Here is a 26226-nt window from a genome sequence, read left to right on the forward strand (position 1 = left end):
TTAGCTTTGTCGCCCAACTCAAAGTTTCCATATATATAGCAAAGAGTGTTATTGTGAATTTTCTTTTTAGAGAAAACTTATAGGCGAGATATTATTTATTTCAAATCATAATATTACAATCAGTAAGTTACTACCAACATATTATAAGCTTGATACACAGGAAAATGAGAAAAATATTTGGACGATCCCCACAACTTAGTGAAACATCAGCAATACATCAATTGTCATATTGTATCAAACTCTATGAGCAGAGAAAAGAGGCTTTCATCGGCTTCACTGCGACCCTAGCGGATCTGGATCAATATTGAAGCAAACATAGCAATATCCTACATAGAAAAGATGAAGCAAGAAAAAAAATATAAATATAAAATCAAAATAAAAAAAACATAGGCTACCATTACGATTGGTGTAGTTGAGGTCCCGACCGAAGGGTGAGGATGGCAATAGCGACAACTACATCAACTAGGTAGAGGAGGAGGGAGGTAGCGCCGATGATAAGGTAGGTGGATTGAGAAGGTAGGAGTGGGCGGAGGAAGGAGGGAGGGTGATGCCAGGGAGGTTAGTGACAATAGAGTAGACAGAGACTAAGGGAGTAATAGTGGCAGTAGACACCATGACCATCAACGATATGGGTAGTGAGAAGACAGAGTGTGGAGGAGAGAGCGAGGACGAGGAGAGAGCGAGGACGATAAATCAGATGACAATGAAGGCAAATGGGAGGTTAAACGGTGGAAACAGTAATTAGTAGAAAAGAAAGATTTATAGCATATTAAGATTGATCGTTGGTGTAGCAAATGTGAAAGGTGATTGTTTTGTAATTATAGTTATGGTGAGTAGCCTTATTTCCTAGAAAGCTTTCTCATATTATGATATATTACATATTATGTATATACATACTATTTTGGCTTCTAATATGATTATATGATCCTATATAAAGATGATCACAGTTAAACATATTTTTATTATTCATTTGTTAGGTTGATCTTTAGCATAAGTATCTAGATGATTTAGAAGTAATTAGAGATGAATTTTGCGAATATTTTATTGGTTGAGTTTATTTATAGCATGAGCAAGTATGAGATGAATATATAATTGGAGACTATATTATATCATTTTTTTTATTTTTTAACCACCTAAATTCTCGATATGCATGACTTGTTATAATACTGGATAAATGCATATGACCTATCATTTAAAAAGAAATCGTAATAACAACATAGTGGAATAGTTGATAAAAAATACGAAAATTACATGAGATATATAATATATATGGTCGCTGGATATGAGTGTTAGCTATGTGATATATATATTGCTCGCTAGATGTGAGAGTTAGTTATATAATATACATTGCTCATCATATGCAACAGTTATTTATATGATATATGTTGCTTGGTGAATGCAAGAGTTAGCTATATGATATATACATAGTTCGCTAGATGTGATGTTAGCTATATATTATAGTTTGCTTATTAGATGTAAAGGTTAACTTTATACATAACTCCTAGATGCAAGAGTTAGCTATATGATATATATTGTTCGCTGGATGCAAGAGTTAATTATATGATATATGTTGCTCGCTGGATGCGAGAGTTAGCTATATGATATACACATGACTCGTTGGATGCGAGGGTTAGATATATGATATATACATAAATGGCTTGATGCGAATGTTAGTTATATGATAGACTTGCTATATGTGATAATTAGCTACATATATTATTGTGATTATTGATATATTGAGTATCCCATGTACTTTCTATTAGCAAGGTTAGTATACCAGTTTGGGTGAATGATTGATATACAAATATGATTGTCAAAACATGATTGTCAGAACATGATTGTGCATTCGAGCATGATTGTGAGACCGAGTACTAGGGGTGGTGGAGTTATGTATAGTTGATGATAAATGCATATGATTTTATAACCATCTAATATACATGACTATCGAGTTATCATCATGTATCATTGTGGTTGCATTTGATGTCATAGTATGGTCAGATTATCGAGTTGTCATCATGTATCATTGTGGTTACATTTGATGTTATAGTATGGTCATGATTGACATGCATCATATGTGTTACATTTGCAAAAGTTATAATGATGTTATAGTATGGTCATGATTGAAGATTTATTTATACATTGTTGAGAATCATATACTTGATCAGTCATGACATAATATTTACTATACATTTAAACTTTATTGAGGATATGTTTATATACCAATTTATAGCACGATACTTTTTATTTATTTATATTATCTAGTGTTTGCTTTGCTCTCATTTTAACACAATCGATTTGGGATAAAATCTATTTACTGAGTCTTTAGCTCATGATTTCTTTATTTTCTATTCCAAAAAACTCAGGTGAATAGCTTGAGTGGGGTATTATATTAAAGATCTTACCAACAGTTGAGGAGTAGAGTGTTGTTAGCATTATATATTAGATGAGTTTATGTTATATGATGTATCAAAATTTTTAAAGTGTTATCTTTATTCTTGTAGTTACTATAAACAAATGACTTTATACTTGATGTATTATGTATATAATAGTGAGATAGTCTTAGTGATATATTGTGACCTGTGTGAATCTTGTTAGATTTATTAGTATTTTGCTGATGTCCTCGTGTGAGTTATTTATGATTTAGATGTTGATGGATAAATTATGGTATGCATAATTTATTTGATTATCGGCAACTAAGTTGTTATGTGCACTGCACGTGCGTGTGGGCTCATAACATACATGTGATTATAAATTATGTGTTACAAAAAAAGAAAAAAATAAGGTATATCAATATTCTAGAAGTAACACAGAGATTGCATGAGAATCTCATTTTAAAGAGAAATGAACATTTTATGATGTTCTAATTGGATCGGTGCTGTTGAGATTTAAACATGAGAATACTAATGCAATGTGAGCTTATTTATTCATCTAAGCCATGTCTCATAAAGAATTATCATCAAATAATTTTTTTTATTTATGAAAAAGTATGATATATAAAATGATATATAAAATGATCTACAAATCTAAGTTACAAGAGAACATGGATTGGAAAGCTACTAACATTTTTCTCTTTACCCTACTTTTTTTTTTCTCTTATTAATCTGTCTATCAAAACAATGGTGTTATTGGCCAACTGGAGAGCGAAAAGGTAATTTGTTTTACTTATTGAATATGATCTATGATTATTCTATGATTCTTCAGGGTGATCTCGTAGTTCCTATGAGCAAGGTGCCTAGGATTATAAAATGAGGACTTCATAGAGGTTACCATCCTAGGGTCATATATACTAGTAGAACTCTCATCTAAGCATCACGCTAAATCACAAAGTTATGATGGGATTCGATGTTTTAGTAATGGTATATATATATATATATTTATAATTTACCCTTTAATTTTGCTGCAAAAAGTGCAATAGAAATTCATATCTGTCTATATATGTTTGCCAAAAAGCAAATTTAATTTACTTTATTTGTTTAATGCTGTTTCAAAGGCTCATCTCTCTTTAATCTGAATCTTAAGAAGGTGAGTTATTTTGTTTCTCAACAATAGTGAAACTTAGAGTGTATTAAAATCATTTTTGGAGATGTGTTGGGTGTAGTTATTTGGTCTTCTTCTCTTCCTTTGTTTTATTTTTCTAACTACTCCTTGCTCAGTTTTCAAGTTCTTTGCTAATCAAAGTCATTTAGCCATGTCTATTTGAAAATGTTGGTCAATCATATGGATATTTAATATAGTCCCAAAAATTAAAATTAAAATTTGGAAAGTCATGTAGGGTTGGCTGCCAATAAGGGCTTGGTTAAATTCTATTGGCTTGGCCCTTGATGAGTGTTATGCTTCTTACATAATCGAAACCATTCATCACATTATTATCTAGTGCCTTAACGCATGTGCTTTGTGAGAAATAATTGAGAGGAATATGAGGATTCATTTGGTGCATGAGGATCGATAGATTAATAGTGACTGAATTTTTAAGGGGGTCTTCTTACACAAAGAGGCTAGATCCTTATTATTTGCTTTGGTGGCTAATGACATGTGGTTTTTGTGGAAGAGTAGGAATACAAGCATTTTTAATCAAGTGGAGGGGAGCTCTAAATATATTTTGGAAGATGCAATACTACTACTCATGAGATTAAGGGATGGGTTTCCTCTTTAGCTCAGTCCCTTAAGCTCAATGTTGATGGGGCATATAAAGCTAGCTCGGGTCATGGTTATATATTTCGAGATTATAAGGGCTTGCCTATTCTTATTGGGGCTGATCCTAAAGATGGGACTCAAACATTTAGTTAGAAGTTGAAGCTCTCATAGTGGTGCTCATTTAGGCATAGACTCATCGACTACACAACTCGGAAATTGAATTTGACTCGCAGGTGTTGGTGAACCTTATCAAATCTCATTCTCTGGGTCCTTGGAGGATTAAGCATATTTTGTCTGATATTTCACATTTGTTATTTTTATTAAATATAATTTTTATTTCTCATGTTGGTAGAGGAGCTAATCATGTGGCGCATTGGTTAACTGTCTTTGGTAAATTTGCTTCTTTTTCGTCTCATTGGTTTGGGTACGCCCCTAATTAGTTTTGGTCTGTTCTGCTGAGACACTCTAAATATTTTCTAATACCTTAGAGGTTTTGAGCCCTTTTTCTAGGTAATGATTTATACATTTTCTACAAAAAAAAGACTCATATCATGATATTTCAAGTTGTATTGTTGCCTTATCTTAATTTACTATTGCTACTAGAATTGGACTCGTGATTTCACATTGTCTCATATAAGTTAATTAAGGCTATATATTTTCTTATGGATATCTTTGTCTCATATGAGTTAATTAATTAATACAAAATATATTATTAGCCATGAATAATATTACGATGAAAGCTAAGAATGACCCAAAAGGGCTATTCTAATTTAAAATAGTGGTCTAATTTGTTGGTGCCATTTGGTCCCAACCCTAATCATTATTTTTTGAAATGAAAATTTATAAATAACATCTATCATTTTGTATTTATTATGGCTCATAGTAGAGCTTCATGTGTGAATTTGTATTTTACTTTTATTACTTAATGTATTATTTGACGGAATTAGACCTCAAATTTTGAGATATCAACCTAAACTTTATATCAAAATAATTTTACATAAGAAACTAATTGACTAATATGTTGCACTATGAGAAAGATATATGATTGGTATCTATACAAGATAAAAATAAATAAAAATAAATATTCTTTACCAAGAGAGGATATTTGAATGTAATTTTTAAATAGGTTAGTTTTTTATATCTGAGATAAAGTGATACCTGATTAGGAGTAATTAGGAGTAATCACATTTTTATTATATTAATTAAATTAGAGATCGAATTTAAAATTTTTGTTAAAAACAAACTTATAGAGCGTAAGAATAAACTTTCTAATGTATATAAAATTATAATGATTAGATTTTAAATAATAATAAATATAATAAATATATAATATTTTAATTATATCTTTGTTATTTAAAATTCTATCAATATTATTTTAGATATTGGATTTCAAATTCGGTATATATAGGACAATGAAAAAGATAATTATTAGACTTTAGTCGATAGCAGAGTTAAATAATTAAATTGAAAATATACAGATGTTTTGTAAAATTTAGCCAAACATATATATATATATATATATATATATATATATATTCTTGCCTCTTGGCTACCAATAGCCGACATGCAGTCCAAGGCTGTGTGGTGTTAAATAGAGAACACTGGATCTCCTAGTCAAGTGCGCAAGGTGCTCTCTTTGCCGTCGGATCTCGACTCATCGCTTAAATAGCGAAAAGATCGAGATACCAATGGCCCCATTCCTAATCCTTCTTCCCCTTTTAGCGACGACGAAGAAATAATCTCTCTTCGATCTCGATTGCTCGTCCTATCTCGATCCCTAATCCCTACTCCGCCGCCGGATCATTGTTGGAGTAGAAGTTTCGGACGCTAATCGCGTCGCCGCTGCGGCGGCGATTTGGATTCGGAGGTCTCTCTTTTCCTCTCTCTCTCTCTCTCTGTTCTCTGATTGCTTTTCGTTTTAATTTCCGAACGCTGGGTTGGAGACCAATTCGTTCCTCTTACTCCTTAGGAAATTAATTATCTCTATCAAGATCAGAACTATTTTGATCGTAGATTTATAAAATTGGCATAATTTTTTATATGGGGATGGGTTTTATTAGTAGAAAGTGGATATTTGTGATTCCGTTGATTTGGTACTTGTCATTTTGGGAATTGAATTGGTCGATACTTAAGAATATTTCTATAGCAGAGTTCTGGTTTGGGCGATCTACGTGCAGTGGGATTTGGAATTTTTGTGAAGGATTGCGGTCGTGGCTTAGTTGTCGGCGATGACAGAGAGGGCTTGCGTGAAGCGCCTTCAGAAGGAGTATCATGCCCTTTGTAAGGTATAATATTGTCATTTCGTATTTCTTTTGCGCTTGATAGTGAGGATATTGAGTTGAGAAAAGAAGTTATTAGCATCAATTTAGACATAAAATTGTACAAATATATGAATAAGTATGAACAATAGTTGGCATTTTTCCTCAGCTTCTTGATTTTGGCGTTTTATGATATTTTACTCGTTCTTGGAGGATATTGCTTTCAACTTTACCTTTAATATAATTCAAATGCTTTCAGGAACCACCTTCCCAGATTGTTGCCCGTCCTTCACCTAATGATATACTGGACTGGCGTGAGTAAACTTTTCTGTTATACATAGTGATATTTTTTTAATCATATTATGCCATTTAATTCAATAGAGGTGAGCAATAATATTAGTTTTTTTATTTGCTTGAATGAGGAAAAAATAGCCCTTTTAGTAGAAGCACAATTGACACAGTGTATGTTTCTTCATTTCTTCCTCTGCTTAGTGAATGAATATTTGCACATTGACTTTCCTAGTTAGCATTTATAGATAGTTCTTTTGGTTCTTTGCAATAGAAACACACCCCATGAGTTAAAGAGATAGTTTCTACTTTGTAGCCAATCACTTTACCAGTATCCATATGGGAGATTTTAGACAGCTAACAAACAAACATGTTGAGATAGTGAGCTATCAATATGGAGCTTTTAAGATTGAACAGAGGTGTTAACAAGAAACTGTATGGAGATAAAGGGAGGATTAGTTGATTTTAAGGAAAAAAGGGTGTCCTAGTGCATGAGGCTTCCACTTATGGGGAAAATGGGGAGTAGATTTATGCAGCCTAACCCTCATTTATAAGTTCTTTTTTTTTTCCAAGACTTGAATATATTACTTCTTGAATGAAAGGCACAAGCTTTACCAAGTTGATTTTAAGATTGCGTAGAACAAATAATTAGTCCTAACAATTCCAATGGGGGACAGACATTGATTGTACCTATGAGAGCAGTTAGTTAATATTCTTGGTAACACAAGGGTTGAGGGAAAATCAACCAGTGAAGAATGACATGGAATTTATCTCAAATTGCCAAAGGAAGGATCCTACCTTTCTTATGTAGTTGAATGATGGCGAAGCTTTATAGTTTGACTGCAATAGTGAAGTCTTTAGTTGACTCATTTATCATTGATGTCACTGTTGTTGGTTGTTTTCAACAAACTATTCCAGATCCTTTGGTTATAACCCTGGGCTGTAACAAACTAGGTTGGGGAGCACTAACCAGTTGCTTCTTCTTTCTCTAGCATTTATTACAGAACGGTAGATTTATTGCTATGTTTTGTTTATTTATTCATCCTTATACTCATAAAGCATCAATCATGAAAGCATCATTCATTCGTTCATGTTTAACATAAGGTAAGCCAACTTTGCCTTTCATTTAATTGTGCTTCATCCAAATATGTTGAATGCTTACTTCGGCGGTTGTATCAACGGTAGCAGGCCCTTCTTTGTCTTACTTATATTACTAAATGAATTGTATAAGTACATGCACATATGTGGGTCCACAGATAGTATCTTTAAAAAGTAGATGTAATTTTGGAATTTCTGCATGCTTAAGTGAATGTAGAGGTCAAACTAGAATTACTGTAACTAAGACTTCTTATGCATCATTGAAAATAACAGAGCATCAAAAATGTGCAGCCCCCTGCGTATGTATGTATGCTGGTAGCATTTTTTTTTACTAAACATGTTACTGTATATGGTATAAATACTTTTCTTTTTATATTCTTTCATTTATTGATACTAACATGATGTGCAAGTCCGTAGTAATTATGTTTTTATAAAACTATTTTTACCTGCCCTATGTCTTCAAGCCTTCAGTGGACAAATATTTCCCTTGTTTTAACAATGAAATGTGCTACTCTTATCGTATATTTGCGAACTGTATATCAGTTTACATGCATGAACTTTAATGTAATATTGGCTATGTTAGTCACTTTGACATGATTATTCTAGTTTGTTTATCTTGATTTGTTCTTATATTAAGAAACTGATGATTTATATACCATCTTCTCTCAGATTTTGTGCTTGAAGGAAGTGAAGGCACCCCTTTTGCAGGTAAATGATTGTGAAGGTTAAATAAACTTGTGGTGCGTAACCAAATTTTCTTTATAGGAACCAATTTTTAAATGCCAGTTGGTGTAGTTTCTGAACTTTTTCTAACTTCTACATTACATTCTTTCGGTTTTTTAAGTTACATTTCAGTGAAAGCTCATTTGTTGCAATTTGATTATTTGCATGTTTTCCTATATTGATTTGTAAATGCTGATTAATGCTGAAGGTGGATATTACTATGGGAAACTCAAATTTCCACCTGATTATCCTTTCAAACCTCCTAGTATCAGGTAATGTTATGAACTCTTGTACAGAAAGTTATTTATTAAGAATGTTTCCTACTGATCAGGGTCAAAGGGCTCAAAAGAGCTGAATAATCAATCTACCTACAATTTCTAATGTGACTTTCCTTCACCTTGTTTCTTCCTGATAGCATGATAACTCCTAATGGTCGGTTTGCTCCTCACAAAAGAATCTGCTTATCAATGAGTGACTGTAAGTTTGAACAGATCTTCATATCTGTCTATTTGTTTTGTTTTAGTAATGCAGCTTATAATTTGATTATTCTTCTCAGTCCATCCAGAGTCTTGGAATCCAATGTGGTCTGTAGCAAGGTAAGTGAAACTATCAAACATAAGGGTATCTCAGATTTTATATTTCTGTTAAGGATCTAACTTCTTTGTCTGCGCATCAGCTACCCTAATATCATTGGAACTGTTTGATGGTTTGACGCCACTTTCTTTGTGTTCCTTAGGAGCTCTCATGAGCCTACATATCAAAGACTTTTTCTCCGCTTTATACTCTGTTTTGCTCCCTTTTCCTTTGGTTCCTCCATAGCATATGCAATATGTCTAGACCTACCATGTGCACAGTATGTCAGTATGTGGCAAAATAAAGGAACTCATGTTGTGGAGAAAGAAGTTAGAAGATGCACTTAGATGACTGATACGTCCTATGTTGAACTCATCTATCCGTTTTCCTACTAAATCTTAGAGAAATCTCATAGTTCATCTTAGAGTGATTGTTCATTCTACATAACTTGTTTTAAGGTTCTGATTGTGTAATTTTTTGATGCAGCATTCTTGCAGGACTTCTTTCTTTCATGGTGAGTTGTTTTGTCATGTGCTTTAAAAAAGATTGTCTTTGAAAATTATTGTTAACTTTTAGTTAACATTCTGCTCTCACTTCCTCACTTATGTAGCACTCTGAGGCATCTTTAAATATACTGGGCGAGAGTAATTTCCTGAGTCAGACATTATGTAACTGGAGATAATGACTAAGATTTTATTTATTCTATTCCTTTCGCTCTTCTTTTTGTAGCAACATTGAGTATTGGCATGTTTCTAATGTCCTATTACTCTGCAGTTTGTCCCAGATAATTATCTGGGAAAGAAGGAAAAATAAATAAACAAAAGTCTGGTACAATGGTTTCTAAAGTAAATAATAAAGCGGCTCCTTAATTATCAAGTAGGAATTAACTGAATTAATAGACCTTTGCATGTGCTTGCAAGGGACGAAAATGGGGATTTTAGATGAACAAAATTATTTCTGTGTGTTGAGAAAAATCTGATATCTGGTTCTTACGAATCTATTGTAACTAGAGTTATGTCTATCTAGTTATGTTACTTGTTTTACCAAGGTTCAAGGTTAAGATTACAGTTTGTGCATTTCTTTTCTTGTCTTTAAATGCATTAGTAGTTTGCAATCGATTAACCTGAACAGCAGGATCAACTGGTCGTCTTCATGTTTAATTGAAGGAACAGCTGTGATGAGATAATAACTTGGATATATAAGCTCCACTTCCTGTGTACTATGGAGTTTCATAAAGCATATTGTATAATTCATCTACAATGTTAACTAGGCGTCTATGCCTTTAGTCACATCTGTTTGTTTCTCACTATATGTTCCTTTTTCTCTGCTCAACTTTGTGGGCCAAGTTGTCTACTGAACCAAATATGTGATGTATTTCTTGCTACTTCCTCCCACATTAAATTTTTGTCCTCTTTTCCCCTTTCAAGCCAATCTGCTTGAATGATGCCACTTCTCCTTAGCGGTGCACTATGTGCTCTACTGAACATGTTTAAACATCACAAATTAATCTTCATGCTAGTTATCCTTTATAGATACTACCTTTAACTAGTCTGCAATTTTATTATTGTCTTTTCTACTCATTCATCAAAACTCAACATTCTTATTTTGGTGGCACTACTATTTTTTAAATCATTTCTGGTTTTAGCTCTCCTAGAATATACATATGTATGTACTTATTTTTCTTTAAGGGGTGTATGATGATCACCCAACAGATGGGAGATGTTTTCAAAATGTCAATATCATGTGTCCTTTTATGTTTTCATATAGATGGATGATGGTCAAACCACCGGTAGCATTAGGACTTCTGATGATGAAAAGCGACAATTAGCCAAGGTTTCACTTGCTTACAACTGTGAGAGGTAAATCATTTCATTTAATGTGTGATCTGTGTATGATTTCTCATTTCACTACATTGAGTTTTTACTTTTCTTTTTAAAGTGATTGAATAATAGATATGACAAATATATTATCGAATTTATGGACAAGACATTGTTATGCCATCATATGCACAAAACGTATTTAGTTCTTTGAATTTGAAATTTCATTGCTATTTTAGAAGGTATTAATCATCAATTCTTTCATATTGTATATGAGGATCTGAATTAATTTTGTGCTAGCATGCATTCTTATATGGGCCCATTTTCCTCATACAATGCAAGCGGCAAGATTTTCATCAGCACATTCTTCTGACAATTCATGAATTAAAAGGGAAGTGTTCAACATACTGACATATGAAATATGGTGAAAGTTAAATGAAATATCTAGCTATCAAGTTAACTGAATTATGAGCTGTCCCTCTTTTCTTGTTAAAATATAATTTAGGAAATTCTTTCAAAGTAGCTTAAAGTATGATCCTTCTGTAACTTCTAATCATCTCCATGGCTGTACTAGTCGGGCTTATCGTGAACTGTCCATCTTACAATATTGAGTTAATCTTCTGCTGCTTCTATTTTAATCTCTCTATTATAAATGTGCCATGCACAATTATTTATTTACAACATCTACTTCACTGTATACTGTTCATTTATAAGCCTTGTTTTATTTTACATCAACAGCAAAAACTGCCCAAACTTTAAGAAACTGTTCCCGGAATATGTCGGGAAGTACAACCAACAGAAGGCTCAAGAGCAGAGTGTATCACAGCCAGAGCCCCGGGGTAGACTGGTTCCTCCGTCAGCCGTTGTTGAGCAAGTTGCAAGAGCAGCAGATGAAGCAAAGCATATAATCAACAATGCTGGCAAAAGAAGGCAGAAGAAACAAGTGCCCTTCTGGCTACTGCTCTTGATTTTTTCAGTTTTTGGCATTGTTATGGCCTTGCCCCTGTTGCAACTGTGACATGCCCCATGCCGAAGATATTATTAATTCCTGGGGACTTTGAAGTGATGAAGCCCTACGTTCATGTACTGAAGAGTTTTGTATAGTTGTTCAATGTGGAGTAGCTTTAACTTTCAAGCCTTTGCTCACCCTCCTTTGACATGCTCTGTTGACGAACTTGATGGTATATGGTAGCCAGCTATTTATCTTAGCATTGTGATATGAATTTTTCAACTGAACTTGCTACAATCTTACGCACTATGTTTCGACCTACGAGATACTTGATCAAGATTCCAAAATTGGAATCCATTAGCTTGGATTACTTTCCCTTACATCCAGTTGTGGTGATGATGGGACTACTTTTGATGCAGTAAGTCCCGAAACTCATTAAATAATCTAATAGGGGGGAAAAATATGACAATATGTTTCTGATCCTCTGGTCCTCAATTGCTATGAACTCTTTTTATTTTTAAAGGAAATAGTGAGAACTCAGGGGAGTCGAAATCCTTATCAGTTACAAGAGAATGGGTACTATGAAAAATGGTCATGCATTACCTTAAAATATTTATTATTATATGGCTATACTCCCAGTACTTGAACATGTACATATATTTCCTATCTTCTACTTTAGATAAATTTATATTCTTAAACCAGACTAGAATGATGAAGATATATTATTAAATGAGTAGGTGAATTTTTTAAACTATTTATTAAATGAGTAGGTGAATTTTTTAAACTATTTATTGGATTAGGTTTCAGTCGTTTTTAGTATCGCTATCACTGAAAGCTGTCCCTTAACGACGTAATCAGAGCGAATCGTTTTGAGGGATAAAAGAGCACAAAGATTAAAAAAAAACATAGTTCTTTAATAATCTGGAAACTTCGGTAGCGTTTGATTCATTGATAAGTAACGCTTATTCATAAATTAGATTTATTTTTAAATATATTTTACAACAAAATATTTATTTATATATATTTTAATTAATTTTTATATAAAGTAAATAACGTAATAAGTAATACACAAATCTTATCTCGACAAAATTATGCATATTTTTTTAAGTAAGATTTTTATATAATTAACATATTTATTCATAATTTAGTAATCAAACACAAATAATTATATAAACTTATTTAACGTAATTATTATGCCTTACAATTAAATAATAAAAAGTATGTAAAGTAATAGTTATCCGTAAGTTATATTTACAAAATATACATACATTATTTTTTTTTAAAAATCTTATATACGAACCAGGCCTTATCTATTCACTAAAACCTATAAAAAGGTACAAAAAAAAAAAGAAAAAAGAAAAAGAAAGAAGGACGTGGACCATTTGAATTGTACGTAGAATAAAAGATGAGCTAATTAAAGCCAGCGGTTTCCTTGAGCACGGAAAGCTTTTGTCTAGGCTGTGACGTGCGTGAGTTCATTGAGAGCTACTTGCCACCAAGCTTCATCTAAAGTTGTTTCCACTGTGCTTATCATTCTTGGATCGCTGACTCACGGGAGGCTCCAACTTAGTTTGATCTCTTTGACAAGGAGCTGGAATCAAATCACGGCTGAATGATGACGATGATGACAACGACGATGATGTGAATAAATGCTCGTTTTATCATCCAAAATACACATTATTTTCTTTTCTTTTCCTTTGTTTGTTAAAAAAAAGAGATATTGAGATAATAGTACCTTTTAAGCCATTGTTTGCTTTAGTTTAGGTGACCAAATATTTTTTTTATTTCTAACTAAATTCACTCCCACAAGAAATAAAATATAAATTTAATATAAATTTAAATTGATTCTAATTTTACTTGTGACATAATTTAAATCTATCACTTTCATTAAATTCAAAGGATATTTTGATATGTTAATTTTATATATCAAATATTTTTCTTCAAAACAAATATATTTTTACCTTTTCACATTACAAAAAAAATAAAATTACACTTTAGTTTAATTCATAACCAAACCCTATATTTTTTTAATCTAATAAAGATACGTGAATCAAAACTAAGAAATAAAGCTAGCTAATCAAGTTTAGAGCTTAGCCTCAAACTAACACAGCCTTATATTATACATCTGTTATAATTTATACACTCTCGTCGTATAATATTTATCATCCAACTCCAGAATTTTTCTTTTAATATGTTAAAAATACTTTGATGTTAGTTTTCTTATCAGTTACCATAAAACAAATGAAATTAACAACCTTGACTATGTTTTTATTAGATTAAAGTAAAAAACAGAAAGAGAACTAGATTTTTAATTAAATGAAGGCATTTGGTTTTTTTTAATTTAAAAGTAGCAGCATACCCTTTATTCTATTATTATTAAGTTAAAGTTAATTTCAGAATATTTTTTAGAAGTGTGAATAATAATAGAAATAAAAAATATTGGTGTTTTTAATATAGATAAAAGGAAAGCCACGAGAGATAACCTCTCAATCCCAGCGACTAGGTTGATGATAAGCTTCAAACTCGTAGGAATTCCAAATAACGACATCTCTTTCTGTGTACAAAAGAAAGTGAGAGATTATCAAGATCCGTGCCGCAACTTTGTGCTCCCATAGTCCCACCGACCCAAAGCCCCTTAAAAGAGGGTCCTTTCTTAAAAAGGGAAAAGAGCAATGCTTCGAGTACCCTGAAATGCGTTTGATGAGGGGTTTAATTTGTAAATCGCTCTCTGAAAGAACTATTTATGAATTTTTTCTTTCATCCTGAAAATAGTTTGAAATGTTTAATGCCGAGAAAAATATTTTTCCGAGTAGCAGTGTTTTGAGGGAAAAAAAAAACTCCGCCTTTACGCAGGTATTTTCTCTATGATTAAGGAGGTCATGAGTTCAACTCTAACCCCAGTACAATATAATGGAGAAATTGTTTGATGGTTTGGACGCTTGACTTAATTTGATTGATAACTGTACGATTAGTTTAGAGGAGAAGCTCGGCAGCACGGCGACTTAGAACAAGTCTTAGCGACGTTTGGTTCAGAATAATTGTTCGACGATGCATATAACTTGAAGTCTAAACTAGACAGCTAAAAATTTGGTAGGACTAAGTGCCTCAGTATGTATCTAGGGAGGTGGCCCATCGTCCGGCCTATGCCTAGCCTTCGGGCTTATGATAAATAAAAAAAAAAACTCCACCTTGGGGCTTAGGTACGTTTTCTATTTTCATACCAAATGTCGAACAGAAACTCTGAAAACCAGTGGTAATATACTAATATTGGCCCAAGCGTATCGTTTTATTTCCGTCACTATATAGGCGTAAACGTGCCTAAATTGAGTTCGTTTCCGTGACTCGTTCTTCCGTGGATTTGGGACCACTGCCACATTTTGCGAAAGAAACCCCAGGAGGACCCAAATTGCTCCTTTCCCTCTCCCTTCTTATTTAATATTTAGTTCGTAAACGTAAAGATCTCCACTTCTGGAATCACCTCATTCCAAAATTTTTAGTGCCAGGTATTGATGTTAAGGTAGTGTTTCTTGTCTCCTTTCTCAATGCATTGGTTTTCTTTTCCTCTTGAATTTGTGATGTTCATCAACCTAGTGGACATATTTTTTGCTTTTAACTGCATTTGGCATTTGAATTTTGATTTTATTTTAACCTAGCTGGCAAATCTCTTCTCTCTCGACGTTATAGATTTCCATTTGTTGAATCAGTAGTAATTGTTCGGGTTCTTGGATCTGAGGGCTTACTGGGTATTATCTTTTTCATCAGAGTATTTTAGATATATTTTTATGTATCATTTTCTTGTTTGTTTTCCCAATAAATCTGCAATATTATTGCCAGTTTTATACCTATTGGAGGAAGTATTACGAGGTGTTCCTTCGTTTTCTTCCCTATTGGATCAGTGAAAAGAGGAGTCTCACGATGTAATCTGCATACAGTTTTTTGCTTGATCAGTGTGGCGGATATAATATCTTCGACATTGATTTTGGGATCAATATGTAGACGTGGCAGTTCATCTTGCATGATGCTGTGCTTAGCGTCCTTGATTGATTGAGTGGTTGAGAAATTAATTTTTGCAAGTTTTTCATGGAATTGACTATTTATGGAGTGTTCTAAGCCTAAATGGTACAAACAATTTTCAGGTAAATAAGGAAGAGAAGTTGCTTGGAACGCATTGGTGCAAATTGAAACTTAATGGATTCTGCGAAAAGAGAAGTGCGTGCCTTTTAAACCATTTGCTCCCGTTTTATTTTCTTTCATGGTGGTATCTTGTCAAAGTTAAGTATATCTAATCATAGGAGACAATATTGGAACTTAATTACAGGGCCATTGCAGCTTGTTGGGAAATGGAGTTGTTGGAATTCTTTCAGAGACTATTAACATATGGGAACGAAGAGCACCGTTAACTCCATCTCACTGTGCTCGTCTTCTGCTCAGTGGCAAGGGCACAAGTGGAGTTGACCGCATTATTGTACAGCCTAGCACGAAGCGTATTCATCATGATGCTCAGTATGAGGATGTCGGATGTGAAATTTCAGAGGATTTGTCAGAATGTGGTCTCATCATAGGGATAAAGCAACCAAAGGTCATATGATAAAATTTATTATGATTAATTGCAAAACCATCATAATGAAAGTGCTTCATACCTTGCTTACAAAATCCTGAGAAATGCATTGTCCTGCAGTTGGAGATGATGCTCCCGGACAGAGGATATGCTTTTTTTTCACACACCCATAAGGCCCAGAAAGAAAACTTGCCTCTGCTAGATAAGGTACTTCCTTATGCATCCTCTTTTATATTTTTATCAATATGCCTAGACTTTGCATAATAAATGAAATGATTTACATGCAGATTTTAGCTGAAAGAGTGTCTTTGTATGATTATGAGTTAATTGTGGGAGATGATGGCAAGCGATTGCTAGCTTTTGGAAAATTTGCTGGTAGAGCTGGACTCATAGATTTCTTACATGGTCTGGGACAACGTAAGGATGTTGAAACTCCTCTCTCAATAGATGTATTATCCTTTCACTTTGCTAGTCAACAAATTTACTGAAACAAGTTAGATTCTAGTTTATGGCATATTTATATATAATTTAAAATTTGTTTCTCTGTCTAGAATAAGCTGAATTTTTTTAATTTCTATAAGAAGGTTTGTTACAATAAAAATCTACAGAGTAAGCTATATGAGACAAATAATTGCATATAGAGAAGTAGGAGAGCAAATTTTATGTCTATGCATCCTTTGAGAACTGGTAGTATAGCTTTAATTGGATATGTCTTTCTTGGTATGATGCATAAATTGAATAGTCTGAACTTGGTTTTTCATGATTGCAGGATATCTAAATCTAGGATATTCTACACCTTTTCTATCATTGGGGGCATCTCATATGTATCCTTCTCTTGCTGCGGCAAAGGCTGCAGTGATTGCTGTGGGTGAGGAAATAGCCACATTGGGGCTTCCATCTGGAATTTCTCCTATAGTATTTGTGTTCACTGGAGATGGAAATGGTACTTACTTCTACAACCACAGTTAATTTTATATAGGAATAAATTATATAAATTTGTCCTTTGTCATTAAATTTCACTTAAATGATTGTGAATTTTTTTCAGGTGGTTATTCCTCTCTAGGTATTGGGCATTTTTTTTACCCTTAGCTCCAGTTTTGCCTTGTTTAGGTGTCTTTTGCTAGAACAAATATTCAAGTCTACTAAAATAAGATCCTCGAGATTGTTCCTTTTCTTTGTGCTTATGATATGCAAGGTTTAGGTGGTATGACATAGAGGTGTCCTAACATCTTGCTGGCATGCTATATTGGTATGTGATTGAGCAAGGTGTTGTTCAAATCAAGATTGCTTTAGAGGGAGGCCAGAGTGATGGGGAAAGAAGGAATTTGGTAGAGAGGTACGGAGGGAAATTTCCAGAAAGAGAGGAGGCTTTCATTCCAGCATTACCATTCACAGAGAGAGATGGGGGAAGGAGGGGTGGTAAACACAATCATTTTAGGCCTTCCTTTTGACTTTAAGTAGAATCATTTTTGGATTTGGCTTCATGAACCTCCCAATGGAGGCCTGAGCTGACTTGATTCACTTTAGTAAAAAGAGAAAGTTATGTCATCGGTAAACACTAACTGGGAGAGAAGAGAAGACTTGAGGGGATGACCAAAGATACTACTTAAGTCTATACACTAGACTTAAAAGTTTTGATTTTTTGCTTATTCTTTTTTTTTTTTTGTCTCAAAGGTTCATATGTTTTTATCTTATGTAAATATTGGATTAGTAAATCCAAGCATATCCATTACTATAAATAGCACATTTAATAATTGCATTTGAGAGCTTAGAAAAGAATTTGGGGAGGAAGGGTAGACTGATCTGTCGTTCTTTAAGGGGAACAGATAATATAGTGGCATTTTTCAATCTCTCTGGAAATGTGGAGTCAAGGCATTCATAATGTTCATGACTGACATCCTAACTGATTGTTTCTATATTTAGCTAGCTTTCTGCATCTTTCTGCTATTATAATTGTGGTGCAAATATTCTATGGAACTATATATGTGCCTTTGCTTATTCCCGGTTACCCTGAATTTGTTAGCTGAGTATGAACTATAAAATTTTGTGTCATCTGTTTTGTCATGAGCTATCTTTATCCTTCACCATATGTAACTTTTAATCCTTATAGTTTCTCAGGGTGCACAAGAGATATTCAAGCTCTTACCACATGCCTTTGTCAATGCTGACAAACTTCCAGAACTTGCTGGGGTATTCTTACTCTTCCTTTTACATGCTTTCATATATTGAACAACTCTTCTTGGATAATTTTTTTGTGTTCGCTTATAGTTTTGAGGAAAGTCATATTTAAATATTAGATATGTAAAAGATCATGCATCATTTTGTCCTCTTCTTGTTGATTCTATATTGGAAAAAGGAACATAAGATGTCTTTGAAACCTGCGATATGATTAGATTGATCACGATAAAGTTGAAACTTGGAATGCTGTTTTAGTACATTTAGCCTGATAGGCCCAAGAATATATTGTCGACTCTGGGCAGCTCGTAAATACTCTCGAATTTTTCATGCCTTATCAATGGTCTCTTGTATCAATTCTGAGCTCTCTATCTTTCGCTCTTCTACTTCATTCTAACTAATAGGTGTCCAACATCTCTGACAATATAAAGTCTCGTAAGAGGACGTTCTAAGGTTAGAGTGATGACTGTTATTATAAGCAAATTCAATCAAAGGAAGGCGCTGAGTCACCGATCCAAACTAAGTCCAAAATTAGCAACTGAATCACACAACATGTCCTTCAATGTCTGGATCGTCCGCTCTTGATTGTCGATTTGAGGATGATAGGTAGTGCTGAACTGTAATTTGGTGCCCAGTAATTTAGCAAAATGCTGTCACAATCTAGATGTAAATTTGGGGTCTCGATTTGAGGTGATAGAGACTGGTGCCTCATGGTGAGCAAAGATCTCATCCAAGAGCAAAGGTTGTCCGTTGCTCTACGGAATCTATGGTGTTAACCGGAAGAAAATGAGCTTGGTTAATAGATTCACGACTATCCATATAGAATCTTTCTTCTTTACAGTCTTTAGTAACCTAACTACAAAATCCGTGGTGATATGCTCCCACTTCCACTCAGGAATGGGTAGGGGTCTTAGGGTCCCTGTAGGCCTTTGGTGCTCAATCTTCACTTGCTAACAAGTCAGGTACCGAGATACAAACTTTGCAATGCTCCTTTTTAATCCTGGCCACCAGAAAGACCTACGAACATCATGATACATCTTTGTTTCCCTAGGGCGTACACTTTAAGAGGTTTGATGGGTTTTCTCTAAAATTTTGTTTCATGAGTTCACCCACATCTGGTATACAGAATCTATCACCAAACTTCAATGTTTTCGTATTATCAATATGGAAACCCTCTTTACCTGAACCTTGAACTTGCTGTAAGATCTACAATAAGTGTAGATCCTAAGCCTGTGCAACTTTGATCCTCTCCGCTAGAGTCGACCTCACAATTAAATGAGCAATTAGCCTTGAGCTTGCACTATTTTATGAAAGATAAAATAATAGTTAAATATAACTATTATTCAACACATAATATGATTGAATATATTCATTAAAACTAATATTAATGAGTGAACACTCTATAATATAATTGAGTACTCCATAACAAAATTGAACACATAATATTGATTAATAATAATTCAATAATTAAAACTAATATCTAGTTAAACATAGAATAACGAGGAGGATCAAAGATTTTATTTGCCGGCTTAAAAATAACACAAGAATGTTACATTAACTTGTTGTAACATTTCACATAGTCTTCATACAAATAAGAATTATGTAGTTCTTTTATGATATGATATGAATATTGAATATGCACGGGAACGACCAGCATCAGCACAGCCTCAAACACAATAAACATATGTAGATTGTGGGTATAGAGTATAATATGGGTGTTATGACTTTTGTGGATGATTGATATGATGGTAATGATGATAAACTCATATCATCCTGTGGGTGTACCTTCTATGTCTTACTACCTACAAACCTAAGTTTTCTATAAAAATAATACCTCTCTGAGAAGATTGTATAACAGGGATATATGTCTCATCTCCATCACCACCACTAGACTGAGTCTCATCATTATCACTATTACCATGACCATCATCATCATCATCATCATCATCATCATCAAGGTTCCAAAAATCGGTATTGGGATCGAGATCGGCCTTTTGGAAAATAATACCTATCGGCCATATCGGTCATATCGGCCGTATTGGCCACCTGTATCGGATCAGACTATTTTAATTAAATAAAATTCTAAATATTATTTAAAAATGTTGAGAAATTTCTAAAAATTTAGAAAAAATTATAAGAAAATAATAAATAATAATTACTCACATATAAAGCCTAAAAAGTAAAAAACTCTCTTCCTCCCTCTCTTTTTTCCTATCCCTTTAACTGTTAGTCTGAGCTATCCCACTCTCTCCCTCACTCTTTTTTTTATCTTTCCCTCACACACAAACTCTCTCTCTCCCGGACTCTCTCTTCCTCTTTCCCTCAGTAAGCGTGCAGCAACTGCCATCTGCTACAGCAGGCCTGCTGTAGCTGCCAGCAGCTGGCCTGCAGTAGGACCGAAACCAGCCAACCGGCTAGTTTCGACCCGGATTGGGATCGGTCGAAACTGGGAACTACGATCATTATCATCTCTAGTCTCATCATTATTAATTTTATCTAAACATTTTAAAGGATTAATTGATCAGCTAATTTGATAATAATTGATGAAAATATAATTTTTTTTAAAAAAAAGGCTCCACATGGCGCAATGATCGGCACGCGGTCGTGCCGGAAGACACACGGCTGTGCCGAACCGGCACGACTCTACACGGTATCGCACGACTCAGCACCGCATGCGTGCCGGTCAGCATAGCTCAGCACGAGTGTATGCCACTAGTAAAACCGGTGCCATTATTGGCACGGTAACTGTTGGTCGACATAGGGCGTGCTGATTGGCACGACCATCCATGCTATATATATGGACAATATCCTAGAGAACTTGCTGGATTATAGTGAACCTATGCTCTAATATCAAGTTGAAACACCCACCTCCAAAATCACATGCCTTCCACGTGGAACAACCACATGAATCTCATGTGACCTGTCAGTATGGTATTATGACTAAGTATATAAGAAAAGTCTAAAAGATATCATAACAATCTAAGCAAATATAATCCAAAATACATGGTACCACATGCATCAATAAGTCACTAGAGATATATGTCTATATACAAAACTCAAAACATAGAATTCTTTGTAGGGGCTAAATCCAACTAGGAAAAATAGAACAAATAAACTTTAGTAGAGAAATGAATAATCTACTCCTCGATATCTGCATCCTCTTCCTTTAACTCTGAAATGCTTCCACCAAAAGGTGGTGAGCACACAATCCAACAAGTATAATCCGATAATAGTCTTTGAACAATGTAAATACATGATGAATATTTTAATGCATACTCGTAATTATCAACATATTGGAATAAACATGTCCAACATAATTTGCAATGAATTTTCACATAATTATAAAATACAAAATGTATAATAGTATCATAACTTAAATTGACTCCTCATTTTCAACAAGATAAGCTCACATAGAGTCAGATGATTATATCTCAATGTACTCATACAAAGCTATAATCCACATAGCAAACATGCAGACTAAGATGAATATTTATCTAGCGGTAATACCGCCTGTACATACTTGACGATAATACATATGACCGATTGCCTATGACTATTAGACTAAGAACCACAGTCGTAAGCTCATATCTCATCTCCATTATCATCACTGCTTTAGTAAATCATTGCATACAACAGAATCATTATTTGTAGCAGAATCATTGCATACAACGGGAAAAGAGCACATAACTTGATGGACGCTTTGATCCTGCGTCATCAAGTACGCTAGAACTATAACCCTACTTCACAAATATTTTTCCACTATCATCATAGTCTAATCCTCCAAGTAAGACAGTGTGATCATCTAAATGCTATACAGGCTAACGACTTTAGATGTAAATCGCTTATAAAATAAGTACTAGATACTACACTCTGCCCTTAACCCTGGGTTGAGTGAGTAGAGGGCATTGTCTAGTCGAGACTTATCTAAGTAATGATACGTGCAATGTTTGCTATCATACAATTTATGTCAGTCATCAATGTTTACACATATATCGTAGATGGATGCATAAGAGTATATCATGCAAAAGATAAACAATAATTAATAATGAATAAGCAGTAAAATACACGTACAAATAATATGTTGTAATAAAGACATGGAAATTATATTATCAAACATCTACACTACCTATAAACTAATATAAAATCTTATTCGCCTAAAATGTATCTGGAATATGACTAGCTCTTCTAAACTATCATGCTCCTCTTGTGTCTCGAGATCCTTCCCATATGGTACGAATCAGATTAAGGGTTTGATTTGATTTGCTGGTGCTCCGGTGGTCCACGAGCTTCATTGAGCTCTTCAGAACACGAAGCCAGAGGAGAGGAAGGAAAGAGATGGAGGAGAACGAAGCAATTGAAAAAGGAGATGGGTAGGGTTTTATAGAAGGAGATGACGTGGGGGAGGGGGGCGGTGAATTTTTGTAGGGAAATTTGCATATGACACCAATGTTTTAATGAAATTGTGGTTTACACTCTACCGTTTCACTATTTGCAATCGAGCTTTATATGCAGAAAACATCTTGTTGTTAAATCTGTAAGTTAAACTTAATCAAACTTCTAGGTTAAGTTAACTATATAAAGAAGATTATGAAAATACCCTTAGCCAAATTATACTTACCTAACTTATGCTAACTCAACTCAACTCAAATAAATCCAATCCAACTAAACTCACTCAAATAAACCCAACCCATACTAAGGGTATTTTAGTCATTTAGAAATAAAATATTTCTAATTAATAGAATATTCTTACGATGTTATTTTAAATTTAACCTATGATATTTTCTGCACATATTTACTAAATTATATGGCTTGATTTGTAAATAGTAAAAATGTAGTGTATAAACTATAGTTTCGTTAAAAGACTGATTGTTATATACAAATTTTACTTTTTTTATTTTTATTATGGGTGTGACACTCTGCTTGTGTGAGCTTATTATGATGTTTTCCAATAGCTGGTCCCAAGCCCGGATAAAGGAGAGGTGCTTTAGGCAGTATGACAACGAGCATAAAACTTTTTTCAAGAAAACTATGGAAATGGACCCTAAAAAATTGATAGCACTTGATTTGAGATAAGTTGATGCACTAAATGGAGACAAATGGAGATCCATATAACTGACCCCAATTAGTTGAGACTAAAGTCTCACTTACTGATAAATACGTGCCAACCAACCCACTACTATGAGCACAAAAATGCCCGCACAGACATTGACTTACGCACATATTTGTATGTTTATAATTTTGACAAATTTATAATTATAAAAAATTCCTGTAAATGATATTGGACTGTGTTATGGGCGAAGAAAGAACAATCTTTGCAGAACTCATTTGGGATTAACCCATCTATGTTAAATAAGCCCTTGATGTTTGTTCATATATGATATCTATTTGTTGCAGTTAATAGTCATAATTCAGGCAATATATATACACTGTTTAGTTCACCTCATATATGTATGTTGTCTAGATTGTATTGACAAATACCAACATCTGTGACAGCTGCAGAATTTTCTTTTGGAAACAATTGGACCATCAAAAGTTATATATTGGCAGCCAGGAACCTTATTTACATATTAGTATAACTATGGTGAGGCTCTCGTATGTTGATGTTTGTTACTATTAATAAGGGAACAAGAAATGAGTATAACAATATTGGCGGGAAGATGGGGTTAGCATCTGCGGAAGATATCCAAGTTAGACCATGTAGGGATCCTAGAATTTGTTATACAACACAAATCGGAACTACTACGAAGAAAAGATGAGATCTCAGCATTACTTGAATTTAAAGTGGTGAGGAAAGTTACTGAGTCATATGATGAAAAGAATTTCCTATGCTCCTTCCACAATCTCTAATAAGTAATAAATACCTTTATGATACATTGATACTAGGGAGTAGGGATCATTGGATATTATAGTTTAAGCAACATTTATGAGTTTCTTGAAACTACTAAATAAAAGTCAAAACACCAGAACAGAAGAATCATTTGGAGAACATTTTATGCTATTAAAATTGCATATATCCACGTTAGGTATCTTTGACTTATCTGGCTGGCTATGATGTAATCTAGATTAGACAAAGAATTGTTTGAAATGAACTTGAGGAGAACAGTGGTGCAGATTTATGTAATTATTCCTGTTCCTCTGCATGAATTCCTTCAAGCAAGCTTGTAGAATAAATGTCCTCCAAATGGTCTTAAAGCTTGTAGAACAGGTTTAGAATATTTGAATTTTGTTCACTTCATTGCACTTAATTGCTGCTTATCTTGCTTTAATTAATTTTAGCATATTGATTTTCTCAGTTATCTTAGTTTAGTCTTCTAAAAGATTGTTGATCTTTATCCTTTACATATTTGTAGGCTGCAAATCAGACTCATCATTCTCAAGCAACAAGGAGGATATTTCAAGTATATGGCTGCATAGTGACTTGTCGAGATATGGTTGCCCCCAAGGATTCCACAAGAAGTTTTGACAAAGTATTTCTTTGTTTGTTTGTTTTTTTTACCATTTTGCATCTTAATCCTTTATCGTGGGCATATTATTGGTAATCTGACTCACTTAGCCATGAAGTCTAGTGGTGAGACTTCATCTCATGGGAGTTCTTGCATGTCACATGTGGCAATTCTGCACATGCATGTGGGAAAACATAAATTTTGAATGTAAATATGAATATGAAATTTGGTCCATATCAAGGTTACTGTAGGCAGTAAATAAGTGAACAAGATGTCATATAGTGCCTAGGCGCCAAGTGGGTGCCTAGGTGGATGCCCAAAATTCAAGACAGTTCAAAAATAAACAAAGAAAAAATAATAGTAAGAGAAAAAGTTAATATTAATACATAATGTCTAAACAATGTCTTAACACATTCTTGTTAAGAACTATAGTGAGCATTAGAATCCACTAATTTATTAACATCTACAACAATTTTGAATTTCAAAGTCAACTTACATACTAAAAGTGATATGAGATACTGAGGCAGTCATATAGGCGAGACCTAATTGGGGCCAGTTATATTCCATCTAAGGCGGGAGTATAGGCTTAAGGTCGAATGGCCCATATTATCAGTGCCTTACCTTTAAGAGAATGATTATTGACTGCAAAAGAGTTAGGGACCACCTAGATGGTACATATATGCTTAGATTGATTTGATCCTGACTTCATTTATAAGAAATAAGATGATTAACAAAACCCTTGAGCAATGTAACAATTAATTCTTGAATAATCAGAAGGGGCCTAGTGAGATGCCATTTAAGATCTTATACAGATTACAGACCATGGACCTTACTTAAGCACCAATAGTCTGTGTACTTTATGACAACTTCATAAATCCTTTATATAGTTACTGAAATTAACATTGCTACAGATGTAAACAACTTAGAATGAAACTCACTGTTTACTTAGCACATGTTACATCACTTACATGATGTTTTATTTGTCATAAAATTACTTGTTACTCTATCTAAATCATGTTTCTTCACTTATTTATTGTTTAAGCAAATATATGCTTATATAATTATATAATATATATTGTATTGAGTTGCATTGAGTCATTCTCATGGTCTGAGTATATAACATTATGTGCAGGTTGACTATTATGCCCATCCAGAACACTATTACTCTGTTTTTCATGAAAGGATCGCTCCATATGCATCTGCCATTGGT

At 33.7% G+C, this 26226-nt stretch overlaps 2 protein-coding genes across 4 annotated transcripts in view; both read left to right on the plus strand.

Annotated features, from left to right (window-relative positions):
- The first annotated feature begins 5754 nt into the window (after positions 1 to 5754).
- LOC140799666 (ubiquitin-conjugating enzyme E2 34-like) lies at positions 5755 to 12122 on the plus strand. The gene is made up of 10 exons (XM_073154079.1): positions 5755 to 6001; positions 6284 to 6419; positions 6652 to 6706; positions 8448 to 8486; positions 8710 to 8773; positions 8917 to 8978; positions 9058 to 9097; positions 9561 to 9588; positions 10842 to 10933; positions 11630 to 12122. The coding sequence occupies exons 2-10, from the start codon at positions 6363 to 6365 to the stop codon at positions 11907 to 11909; spliced, it is 717 nt and encodes a 238-aa protein (XP_073010180.1). The 5' UTR covers positions 5755 to 6001; positions 6284 to 6362; the 3' UTR covers positions 11910 to 12122.
- Positions 12123 to 15080: 2958 nt separating this feature from the next.
- Positions 15081 to 26226, plus strand: part of LOC140799608 (alpha-aminoadipic semialdehyde synthase) — a 43969-nt gene continuing 32823 nt past the window's right edge. Inside the window, exons 1-9 of one of the 3 annotated variants that reach the window (XM_073153990.1) lie at positions 15081 to 15357; positions 15977 to 16049; positions 16159 to 16419; positions 16519 to 16605; positions 16686 to 16815; positions 17168 to 17341; positions 18509 to 18588; positions 24924 to 25040; positions 26149 to 26224. In XM_073153990.1, the coding sequence (XP_073010091.1) occupies positions 16029 to 16049; positions 16159 to 16419; positions 16519 to 16605; positions 16686 to 16815; positions 17168 to 17341; positions 18509 to 18588; positions 24924 to 25040; positions 26149 to 26224 (946 nt within the window). In that variant the 5' untranslated portion in view covers positions 15081 to 15357; positions 15977 to 16028. Of the gene's footprint in view, positions 15358 to 15801; positions 15892 to 15976; positions 16050 to 16158; positions 16420 to 16518; positions 16606 to 16685; positions 16816 to 17167; positions 17342 to 18508; positions 18589 to 24923; positions 25041 to 26148; positions 26225 to 26226 lie in introns of those variants that run through there. The other 2 variants (XM_073153991.1, XM_073153992.1) reach the window with 2 other exon arrangements.

Source organism: Typha latifolia, chromosome 13, assembly GCF_019914945.1.
Source record: "Typha latifolia isolate L0001 chromosome 13, TyphaL0001v2, whole genome shotgun sequence".
Classification (NCBI taxonomy): Eukaryota; Viridiplantae; Streptophyta; class Magnoliopsida; order Poales; family Typhaceae; genus Typha; species Typha latifolia.

What these genes read in the sequence shown, in the direction of transcription:
- LOC140799666 (XM_073154079.1), top strand. Translation starts at nt 6,363, where the DNA reads ATGACAGAGAGGGCTTGCGTGAAGCGCCTTCAGAAGGAGTATCATGCC. An exon ending in TAATGATATACTGGACTGGC is followed by an intron (nt 6,707 to 8,447) that starts GTGAGTAAACTT and finishes ATCTTCTCTCAG; the next exon opens with ATTTTGTGCTTGAAGGAAGT. An exon ending in CCAATGTGGTCTGTAGCAAG is followed by an intron (nt 9,098 to 9,560) that starts GTAAGTGAAACT and finishes TTTTTGATGCAG; the next exon opens with CATTCTTGCAGGACTTCTTT.